Source organism: Pygocentrus nattereri, chromosome 11, assembly GCF_015220715.1.
Source record: "Pygocentrus nattereri isolate fPygNat1 chromosome 11, fPygNat1.pri, whole genome shotgun sequence".
In the NCBI taxonomy this organism is placed as follows: domain Eukaryota; kingdom Metazoa; phylum Chordata; class Actinopteri; order Characiformes; family Serrasalmidae; genus Pygocentrus; species Pygocentrus nattereri.
Window position 1 is genome coordinate 1,736,648 of NC_051221.1, and position 10,949 is coordinate 1,747,596.

The following is a 10,949-nucleotide window of genomic DNA, read 5'->3' on the forward strand; positions in this document are numbered from 1 at the left end:
AAATGGTGTTTGTAGAAATTCAGAAAAAAGCCGCGTCAGTCTCGACTGCATATGTGGACATATTTCTATATTGAGCTCTATTTACACAAAGTTAGGTTAGTTCATCATTTATGTTGAACAGACTCTCCCAAAGTTTTACGCTGCTGCGCTGACGTTGAACCGCGTGCTGCACTGGGTCGGTATGACCAACAGGTCAAAACCAGCTCTAAACAAAGTGACCGCTGGGCCCTGATTGGTGCTCTGGCTTTGCGCTTCTTTCGTTTTGACATGTTACGTTTTTATACACACAGAAACCAAAAGGAACCACAGATTTCTCAAAATGTAGGAGGAGAAAGTCGGATATTAGACTCTGAAATGTAGTGGAGTGAAAGGAGAAAGTCGCCCAGAACGGAGAAACTTCAGTACAGATACACCAAAAATACTAAAGTACAGAAACTAATTACAGTTACTCAGATACTCAGTTACTCAGTTACTCAGTTACTTTCCACCACTGGAGTACAGGCAGGTAGGCAGGTTCACACACAACAAATCCATCAAACATAAATGAGGAAAAGAGGCCAAAGCACAGAATAGCACTACAACACAAAGGGGTAAGAGCTCAGCTCGGAGGTTAAAACGAAGGGATGTGTGTAATTTACCCTTCAGTGGGTCACACCTGTGAGTGATGATGGAGGGGTGGAGCTGGTCTAACTACAATCTGTGCACAACAGCTCAAGGAATTCTGGGGAGTTGAGGAATTTCTACCTCACCCGATCTGTAGCTCAGGTCCTCCGTGTCCATGCAGGCCAAGCTGAGCAGCAGGTAGATCCACACGACTGCTCGATCAGGCAAAACCAGGTAGATCAGAAAGATAAGGAGGGTTATGACTGGGACTCGGTCCAGGTGAGCAACCTCCTTCCTGCTTGCCTCGATTTTACAACAACCGACACGGTGAGGAGCCGAGGATCTCCAGATAACTAGGAATGTGAGGACTGTGCTTGTTTTCTTGGTTTGTGTGGTCTGTTGAGGCGCATTAGACACCGTTTGTATGTATATATGTCGTTGTTTTACTCACTGGTTGGTTCCGTAGAGAGAAACCCTGCTCTGACCTGAGCTGCCTCCTCAGAAACCTCGTAAACTCGGCTCATTAAAACCTCACTAGAGTGAGTAAGTTAACACATCCTCAACACACATTGCACATTTTAATGCACTTACTGTTTATTTACTGCACTTAATGTATCTGCTAATAATGTTAAATATGGGCCAAGTTATCACTCGTTTTATTATTATATATTATTTTATCCCCCAATATGTTAAACACAGTGTAGAAATGGTGTAGGATTGTTTTGATGTGTTCTCTGTTAAGGAAGAACTGAATTTACACATAGAAGATCAATAACAATATGGATTTGAAAGGTGTTTTACAAACTTTTGCATTGAACTATATATATAAAAGTCTTAGGTACCTTGGCAAATTTACATGGGCATGAAGTGTGCTAGCAAAAACACTATTTACAAAAAATACACATTCACATAAAAACAGTAAAAAAGAAATGCAAATGTGGTATTTTGACATAAAAAAGTGGTTTCTCTCTTGTGAGCTGGTTTAAAGAACCAAATGAAAAACATTGACACGCAAAAAAATCATTACTGTGTTACTTATTTGTGTTTATTCAATTGCTACAGGTTTTCTGACTGAACGAACCCTTAATGGCCATTAAAACCCTTAATAAACAGCTTTTAAATCCCATTTTTTGCACAGTATTCGTTTTTGTTTTTAAGGCCTGCTGTTATCCGAGCTGCACTTTCACTTCAGTGAAAAGGAAGAAGGAAAAAGACTACGAGGTTATTCAAAGTGAAGTGTTGAAAATAAATAATGAATCGAAAGGAATCTTCCGATTAAACGTCCAGCAGATGCTCACAAGACGTAGAAAGGAATTTCTGATTACAGCTACTTTTCACAGGTCAATGTATACATGTTACTCCGTAATGAAGCGTCTTCGTGAGCATGGTTATTCATTTGGCCAGCAGACGTGTTATGAATGAAATGAGTTTGTCAGGGTTAATGACTCTGAACTGCTGCGCTGGTTCATTTGTGATCAGATTGGTGTCACGTTTCCTTTTCACTCCACAGGCCCTCCAGAACATTTTCCATGTTCCTCCTGATTGCCGTTACTTGTCCTGGTGAGTTTTTGCATGTTTAATACACACTCAATGGCCCAATGTATTGGGACGCGCCTCCTATTTATTAAGCTCAGATATTCCAGGCACACCCATTGCTAACAGGGACAAACTCTGGCAGTAGAGGGTCGCACTGAAGAGCCCAGTGACTTGAAATGTGGCTCTGTCATAGGACGCCACCTCTGACACTAGTCAGTTACTGCAATGCTGAGAATGACCCACCACCCAAATAGTACCTGCTCTGTGAGGGTCCATGGGGGTCCTGACCACTGAAGAACAGGGTAACAGAGTATCAGAGAAACAGATGGACTACAGTCTGTAACTGTAGAGCTACAGAGGGGAACTATATGGTCAGTGGAGCTGAAAAAGTGGACAGTGAGAGTAGAAACGAGGTGATGGTCAGAATGTTATGTCTGATTGGTGTAAGTGTGATGGTCAGGTGTCCACATACAGGCAGGTGATGAGCACTGCCTGATGTCCTCCAGACATGACACTTAGAATTGAGGCCAAAAAGTTCAATCTTGGTTTCATCAGACCAGAGAATATTGTTCCTCACAGTCTGAGAGGCCTTTAGGTGCTTTTTTGTAAACTCCAGATGGGCTTTCGTGTGTCTTTTACTGAGGTGAGGCTTCTGTCTGGCCACTCTGTGATTCTCAGTGTTACAGCAGCAAAGAGAGAGCAAGGCACTCAAGAAAAGGAAAGAAGTAACAAGGCGAGAATAAAGTCTGGGTAACACCCTCCTGTCTTCCACCACCTGCACTGGGTCTAGGGAGCTTCTCAGGACAGAGATGACCCTCTTAACGAGTCTGTCAAGTCTCTTCCTGTCCGCAGTGGAGATGCTGCTGCCCCAGTAGACCACTCCAAAGAAGATGGCTCATGCCACAACGGTGTCAAAGAAGGTCCTCAGGAGCGCCCCCTGCACTCCAAACGACCTCAGTCTTCTGAGCAGGTCGAGGAGCTCTGGCCTTTCCTGTAAAGTGGACTAGTGTTTTCTGACCAGTCCAGTCTATTGTTAAGGAGAAAACCCAGTTACATATGAGTCCACCCTCTCCATGACTCTTCCCTGGATGTTCACTGGTGGAGGGAGGTGACTTCATCTGTGGAAGTCCACCACCATCTCCTTGGTCTTCCTGTGTTGATCAGGAGATGGTTCCTCAGACACTAGTCCACAAAGTCCCGGGTCAGTTCTCTGCACTCTCTGTCGTAACGAGTCCGATGATTACTGAGTCATCACAGAACTTCCGTAGAGGGCAGTTTGGTGAGCTGTACATGAAGTCTACAGGGTGAAGGTGGTTGACCTTCTGGAAGGTTCTCCCATCTGCTCACAGGATCTTTGGAGCTTAGCCAGAGTGAGGACTGAGTTCTCTGTCGTCTCTCTTACGGAGGCCCTTCTCCCCAGATTTCTTAGTTTGGTGGGGCATCCAGCTCTAGAAAGAGACCCGGTTGTTCCAAGCTTCTTCCATTCAAGAATTATGGAGGTCACTGTGCTCTTGGGAATCTCCAGATCTGACCTCTACACACAATCATGTTCTCAGATCGTCCACAGATTTTAAATTTACCTCCAATCAAAGTGCAGAAACATGCCAAAGATGATCAAAGAGAAATGAGAGGAGCCCAGAGCTACATTTCACATGTCACAGCAAAGGGCGTAAAATCCTGTTTTCCCTTTGTCATTATGGGGCATTGAGCACAGATTGATGGGCAAAACCTACTTTAGCATGAGGCCTCAACATACAATGTGAAAAAGGTGAAAGGGTCTGAAGACTTTCCAAATGCGTTGTAAATATATTTGTTTAATTTGCTCAAATCAAATTATGAAAGATTTACTTTTACTTTTAAAAATATTTTATATTTAACAGATATAAATCAATAAAATATATGATACATGGAAACAGTGAGAAATTTTATATCATAATCAAGATATTTTTGATGAGTTTTGGCCACGCTGCCAACTGCTATGTCTGTCCAGGACCTTTTTAAATGTTCTTTCTTCATGTACCTCTTCTGCAGGTCACAGTACTGCTGCTGAAACAGTGAAAGCATCAACTGGTGAACGCGTAGCCCTGCCATGTAAAATGCCAAATGATCTAATCCCGAAGGAACCATTCTTCTTGTGGAGCAATGGAATTGAGAGAATTTGTGACCTAACTACAGAAAAAGTTACAATTTACGAGGCCTTCGAGGGACGTGCAGATGTTTCTGAGGAGAAGCTTAAAGATGGAGACTGCTCGCTCGTCCTGTATAACGTCAATGAGTCTGACAGCGGAAAGTACGGATTTTACAAGGTGGGACACAAAGAAGAACTACTACTGCACGTGGATCTCTTAGTTAAAGGTAAGAACACGAGATCTTCACAAACTCTATACATGAACAAGGTATAAGCACAGCATTTAAGCAATATGCGCATATATTCAGTGCTTTAGAAGTGATAACATACAAAGATTTAAATGAATTTAAAGGAATATTTAAAGAGGTGTAGGGGAATAATGAAAATGTTTATATACACAATAAAGCACAGGAATAAAGAACAGAGAAGCAGAACAGCATTAATAAAAAAGAAGAGGGGGCTTGTGGCATGCAGCCGTCCCCCAGGCTCCGATGAGTGCTGCGAAAGCCGGCAGGGCCTGGGCGACGGAGTTCAGGACTCGCGCACCATCCCCCACTCCCTCGCAGATTTCCTCTCTCCACCGTCCTCGTGGGGGTTCTTCCTCACTCGGGGTTCGAGCCCCACCTTCCTGACAGCTCTCACGGTCATCATTGTGGCCCAAGAAGCCAGGCGCATGTCACAGGGCTGTTTTGTGTGTTTTTGTTTTGCCACAAGAAAAAAAGGGGTGATAACAGTGGAGGGGAAACAAACACAAGTTTAAGTCTGTTCTAAAACATCTGGAAAAGGTCTCTGTTAGGTTCTCTATTAGGGTGTGGTTATGCTTGTAGTTGGGTCCTCGTGGTCCAGATCAAAGCAGAAAACGATACATTTAGTGTGCACACTGACACATTTAACATCAAACCAAAATCTGTGAACAGGAGGCATACAAGTAAACCCGATCGGCAGATGTTGTGATAATGAAGCGCTCTGTTCTCTGCTCTATCTGGGCTCGCGGGTTCTATTTACATGATGTTGAGTCCCCTTGCGTTACCATGGTTACAGCCCCGAGCAGGTGAAATCCCGGTAACAGCCTCGAGTAGCTCGCTGCATTTACAGAACGAAGAAACCTTAGAACTTTAATACTGAATATCTTTAATTTAATATCTAATAATAGTAGTAATCATAATAATATCTTTAATACCTAACACACACTACACACACTACCAGCATGACTGTTTCACTGCAGTGCTGAGAATGACCCACCACCCAAACAGTACCTGCTCTGTGAGGGTCCATGGGGTCCTGACCACTGAAGAACAGGGTAACAGAGTATCAGAGAAACAGATGGACTACAGTCTGTAACTGTAGAACTACAGAGAGCAGCTATACAGTAAGTGGAGCTGATAAAGTGGACAATGCAAGGAGATGTACTTCATATTATAGCTGATCAGTGTACAGTATGTATTATGGTATATTATAACGGAAGACGGACCTTTTCTGTTTAACAGTAATTTGTTCATGGTGTTGATGTATATTCAGAATAAGCAAACGACGTAAAACACCTGTCTTACAGCCAAGGATCCGACTCAAAGCCTCACCACAGCACGTCCACCAGAAAACCAGCTACAGCAGACCAGCGGCACCAGCTCAGCTCCTGACGGACAGCACACCTGTGCGTACAGCAGTCGTAATCAGGCAGTACTGATCTTCTCAATGCATTTTGGGGTCTAAAGGGTACAGCTGGTCTGTTTCACAGAATCCATGGCAGGTTACAGTGGTTGACTGACAGTAAGACAGTAAGTGCCCGAGGCTCCACAGACGAAGAACTGTAGAGAAATAAAGAAAAAGCCTAAGGCAGTGACTCAGAGGCCGTAGTTCAGATGGGAAGAAGGAAGTGAAACAGACCCGATTAAAGATCAGGCTTCATTGTTCTTATTGAATATTTCTGTGTTTTACTGTCAAACTGTAGTTTTATCTCATCATTTCATGCAGCTCATCGGATCATAACAGGATCTGTTATTGGTGCTGCTGTGGTGATCGACGCAGTTCTTCTCGGAATCTGCATCTATCTGTGTAAACGTAAAAAAGGTGAGTTGGATCACATAATTAGAAATGTTCTAGATAAGGGTTCTCCAGCTCCAGTCCTGCAGGTAATACCATCTACTAAACATAAAGTACAGATAATGTACTGCTGACTTGAATGGTGTGTCTTTGAGCAGGAACCTAATCAAACTGTGCACCAAACCAGACCTCCAGGACCAGAACTGGACCCCCTGCTCCAGACTATACCCTGCTCCAAGGAAACTCTGCTCTTTAAAATTTGATCATTAGGGTTATGTGAACGCTGCAGATCCACTTGACCAGAACTTTGACCTCTTTTATGAATCCACACAATTCAGTGCACCATTTAATATCAGTGTGACAGGAAAACACTTTGTCGAGCTAAATGTTCGTCAATGAGCAGCAGAGCCCAGCAGCAGAGCGGAGTGTCTCTGGAGAAAGACTTCGGAACCCCTGGACTGTTGAGGACAGCCGGGTTTCAGGCTGTTGAGTTTCCATCCTAAATGTGTGGAGAAATCTGTAATCCGTGGTGATAATGTGGGTTTTAGAGCCAGCTGTAATCCAGCTTGATCTGTCCAGATCCCAGGGGACCTCAGACCTGCTGTTCTGACTGATGTCAGAGCGGAACCCTCTAAAGTCGGGTCCGAATCAGAGTGCTCTGGTTTTTTTTTTTTTGGTTTTTTTTTTATTTTAAACCTTTATTTTACCAGGTAAAATGTTTGAGAACCAGTTCTCATTTACAAACATGACCTGGCCGAAAGGCCCCAATAAAAATAGGTCCACGGCACATAAAAACAGATACATACAAAAGCAAGTATACATACCAAAAGTAAAACATAACAGAACAAACAAAAAAATACAGATTTACATAAAACAAACCAAAAAATATGAAAAAAGCAGGAGTAAGGATAGAGAAAAATGAGTATGTATGAGTATGTGCATTATTTTTATCCATGATTATTAACAAGAGCAACAGTTTACTATTGTATGTTTAATTGTATGCTTGAAAGTGGTAAGAGGTGTTAAAATTGCAAGTCTAAGGGTGGTTTGTAAAGTATTCCAATCATTTGCTGCTGAAAAACGAAAGGAATTGCAGCCAAAGGTACTGCAGATTTTGGGAATGGTGAGTTTGATGTATTCACTTGACCTTGTGCGATATTTATTATTGGCTACGTGAAGAAGAGACGACAGATATGGTGGTGTTATGGCCAAGATCGTCTTGTAGATGAAGTGAAACCAATGATGGAGCCGCCGAGTATGAAGTGAGGGCAAGCCCACCAGTTTATAGAGATCACAGTGATGAGTATTGAAAGGTGCATTAGTGGCAAAGCGGATGGCAGAATGATAAAGTGTGTCTAGTTTTCTAAGAACAGTGCATGATGCCATTTTATAGATGATGTCACCATAGTCCAAAATTGGAAGTATTGTCATTTTAACAAGAGTAAGCTTGGCTGCATAAGTAAAAGAGGCTTTATTACGAAAAAGAAAAGCTAGTCTAGCTTTGACTTTATTCTGAAGGTTATTGATATGTGTGGAGAAAGACAGAGACGAGTCCAACCAGATGCCTAAATATTTGTAAGATTGAACAAATTCCAAAGTAATGCCATTAGCACAGCTGATCTTGGGGGGGGTTAGCAGCATCTTTTTTTCGACTAAAGATAATGCATTTGGTCTTGTTAGTATTAAGGCGGAGATGAAGGTTATGAAAGGACTGCTCTACTGAGGTGAGACTCAATTGAATTGTAGATGCTGCAGAATGAAGTGATGGGCCAACTGAATAAAGTATGGTGTCATCAGCGTATAGATGGATTTTAGAGTTACCAGCAACTTTGGCTACATCATTAATGTAGATGGAAAACAAAGTTGGTCCCAAGATGGAGCCCTGAGGCACACCTTTGGAGATGGTTAATGGTTCTGACACTATGTTTTCTGTTTTCAGCTGCTGGACACGTTCAGATAAATAGCTGGCAAACCAATCACAGCAAGTAGTAGACAGACCAATGCTGGAAAGTCGACGTAGAAGGATCCTATGATCAACTGAATCAGCCAGGTCAATAAAAGCAGCTATACAGGCCTTTTTGCTGTCCAATGATGTAACAATGTCATCAAGGACCTTTGTAATAGCAGTCAAGCATCCATGACCAGCACGAAAACCAGATTGAACGTCAGATAGGATATCATTTGAATCAAGAAAATGGGTTAGCTGTTTATAAACCAACCTCTCCAAGATTTTCGCTAAGCATGGTAAAATAGAAATAGGTTGATAACAGTCGGGGTCTGAAACAGAGCCACCTTTAAAAAGGGGAAAAATCATGGCTGATTTCCAGTCAGAGGGAAAAACAGAGAGCTGTAGAGACAAGTTAAATATTTTTGTAATGGGAGCAGCAATGATGTGAGCAGATGCTTTTAAAAACATGGGATCGAGTCCGTCAAAGCCAGCCGATTTATTTGGGTTTAATTTAGTGAGTTCATCCCGCACCTCTAATATAGAAATGGGTTTGAAAGAGAAACCAGCATTGCTGGAGCAGGAAGGCTGAGCAACTGACAAAGCAGCGACTGGGTCGGGGAGAGTAAAAGGTTTGGTTGAATTAATAAAATAATGGTTAAGAAGTGAAGCCATACGAGGCTTATCACTAACAATGGTCTTATGGCCGTGGTATTGCTCTGAGGTCAGTGCCAGTTTTAAACATGTTTCTCGCAGGAAGAACACCAGGCGGTGCAGGCAGTAACCTGGATAATCGTGCGTCCATACCACTGAATAATTGAGGAAATCCTCCGAACTCAAGGTGAGTATCATAGCAGGTTTAAGCACCTCGAGAATCCATGTGACATTACTTTATCATCTCTAATGCTGGTTTTGGGGGCAGTCGTGGGCTGGAGGTTGGGGAACTGGCCCTGTGACTGGAAGGTCGCCGGTTCAATCCCCAGTGCTGACAGTCCATGACTGAGGTGCCCTTGAGCAAGACACCTAACTCCCAACTGCTCCCTGGGTGCTGTGGTTTGGGCTGCCCACCGCTCCGGGCAAGTGTGCTCACTAGTGTGTATGTGGTGTTTCACTTCACAGATGGGTTAAATGCAGAGGTGGAATTTCCCCACTGTGGGATTAAAAATGTATCACTTATACTTACTTATAATAAAGACTATATTAAACAGTGCTCACTGCTGTGTTCATCACTCTGTAAAACCTTAAACTGCAGAGATCCAGAAGAGGTTATGACCCTTCACTGACGTGTGTCCAGTGTACAGGATGTCCTGAAGACCTGGATGAAGAAGAACGAAGGAAAACGAATGAAGGAAAGGTCACTGGATAGATTTCCCATCACTGGATAGACTTCCCATCCCCTCTCGTGAAGGCTTGTTCATTTGGACATCTCTGTTACTGAAGGAAGATCAGTAAACTGATGAAGACTGGCTCTGGTCAGGGATCCTGGCTGGACACGCTGTGAGAACGAAGGACTCTCAGCAAAGTGAATGACTAATCCTGTCTGTACAGTGAGAGTAACAAACCGATAGAGCCGCACTGTGACCATTAGTGTCAGGCTCATTGGGGAGGTTCTGACCTCCTTCACGCTGGGTCTGAGCCGTGTAGTACAGCCAGCTGGTTGGTTTAGCTGACTGAAGTGTGTGGCGCACTCTCTCTCGTAAATTCATTTTAATTACATTAGATAATTACATGCAGGGTTTTCTTAATTGAGGGTTCTATTCATTCATATGTCTATGGGTTTTCTATCTATGAGGGATTATAGATTATGGAACAGTGGGGTTTGTGTATAATGGATTGAGGTTATACCTCATTAAATAATGTTTTGGGACACAGACTCTCGTTGGAGGTTCTTTGTTCTGGTACGGAGACCTGAGCGGCAATGTTGATGGAAGGTTTATGAGAGCAGTGAGGTCAGTAGGAAAAGCGATTTGTACAGGGATTTAAGAAAACAGATGGACTGTAGGGGACACTATTCCCCCTCCCTGCTTCCTCTCTGATCATCTTCTATCAGTTAGTGGTCAGGGCTGAGGAGCAGCAGAGGTGGGAGAGGCCATCCGGGAATCTGGATGGTCATTCAGAGAGTCCCCTTAGACTTTTATGTAGTCACTTAACTGGTTAAAATTCTTCCACCACTTATGAGCAGAAGGTAGTTTAGCATTCACTTCATTTACATTTATGCCATTTGGCAGACACTCTTATCCAGAGCGACTTACAACTCGATCAATTTACACAGGTAGGCGAAGGCGGTGTTAGGAGTCTTGCCCAAGGACTCTTACTGGTATAGTGTAGGGTGCAGAGCTGTTAACCACTACACTATCCAACCACACGTGTGACTTTACATGCAGTATCTGTCAGATACCAGCAGAGGTCTAAGAAACTGGACTGAACTAAGACCTTCGCGTGTGCTGTAGAATCAATTTCATGTTGCATGCACACCAGAGTAATCTGACAGCGCCTTCACCAGGAATCATCGAAATTTACACACGTCATATAAATTTACCGCTGCTGGACAAAATCAACATTTTCTTTCTTTCCTCTTCCGGTATCTAATGATTTATGAACTCTTTAATTGACCGTTGTCTCTTCCTCAGAAAGGGTCAACTCTTCTTCTTTTATTGGTAGATTTTGGTTTTAGTCCAGGCTTGTGTTGTACAAAGA

At 43.0% G+C, this 10,949-nt stretch overlaps 1 protein-coding gene across 9 annotated transcripts; it reads left to right on the top strand.

The window, feature by feature from the left end:
* The first annotated feature begins 884 nt into the window (after positions 1-884).
* On the top strand, positions 885-10,125 carry LOC108413238. Of its 9 annotated transcripts, XR_005130934.1 has the most exons (8): positions 900-964; positions 1,070-1,142; positions 2,114-2,163; positions 4,171-4,494; positions 5,820-5,918; positions 6,239-8,357; positions 9,009-9,093; positions 9,505-10,125. XR_005130934.1 is itself a non-coding variant. In XM_017685654.2 (7 exons), coding segments are annotated over exons 1-6 (636 nt in total). In that variant the 5' UTR covers positions 885-962; the 3' UTR covers positions 9,074-9,093; positions 9,505-10,125. The 9 variants fall into 9 exon arrangements, 2 of the variants coding, with proteins under 2 accessions (XP_017541143.1, XP_017541144.1); XR_005130930.1 differs by lacking the exon at positions 1,070-1,142 and having other exon boundaries at positions 885-964; positions 6,239-6,334; positions 6,466-9,093; XM_017685654.2 differs by lacking the exon at positions 1,070-1,142 and having other exon boundaries at positions 885-964; positions 6,239-6,334.
* Positions 10,126-10,949: the final 824 nt, after the last annotated feature.

Excerpts from the sequence above, each read along its gene's own strand:
- LOC108413238 (XM_017685654.2), top strand. Across the intron at positions 5,919-6,238 it reads TCCTGACGGACAGCACACCT|CTCATCGGATCATAACAGGA; the intron begins GTGCGTACAGCA and ends CATTTCATGCAG. Across the intron at positions 6,335-9,008 it reads TCTGTGTAAACGTAAAAAAG|GAAGAACACCAGGCGGTGCA; the intron begins GTGAGTTGGATC and ends TGTTTCTCGCAG.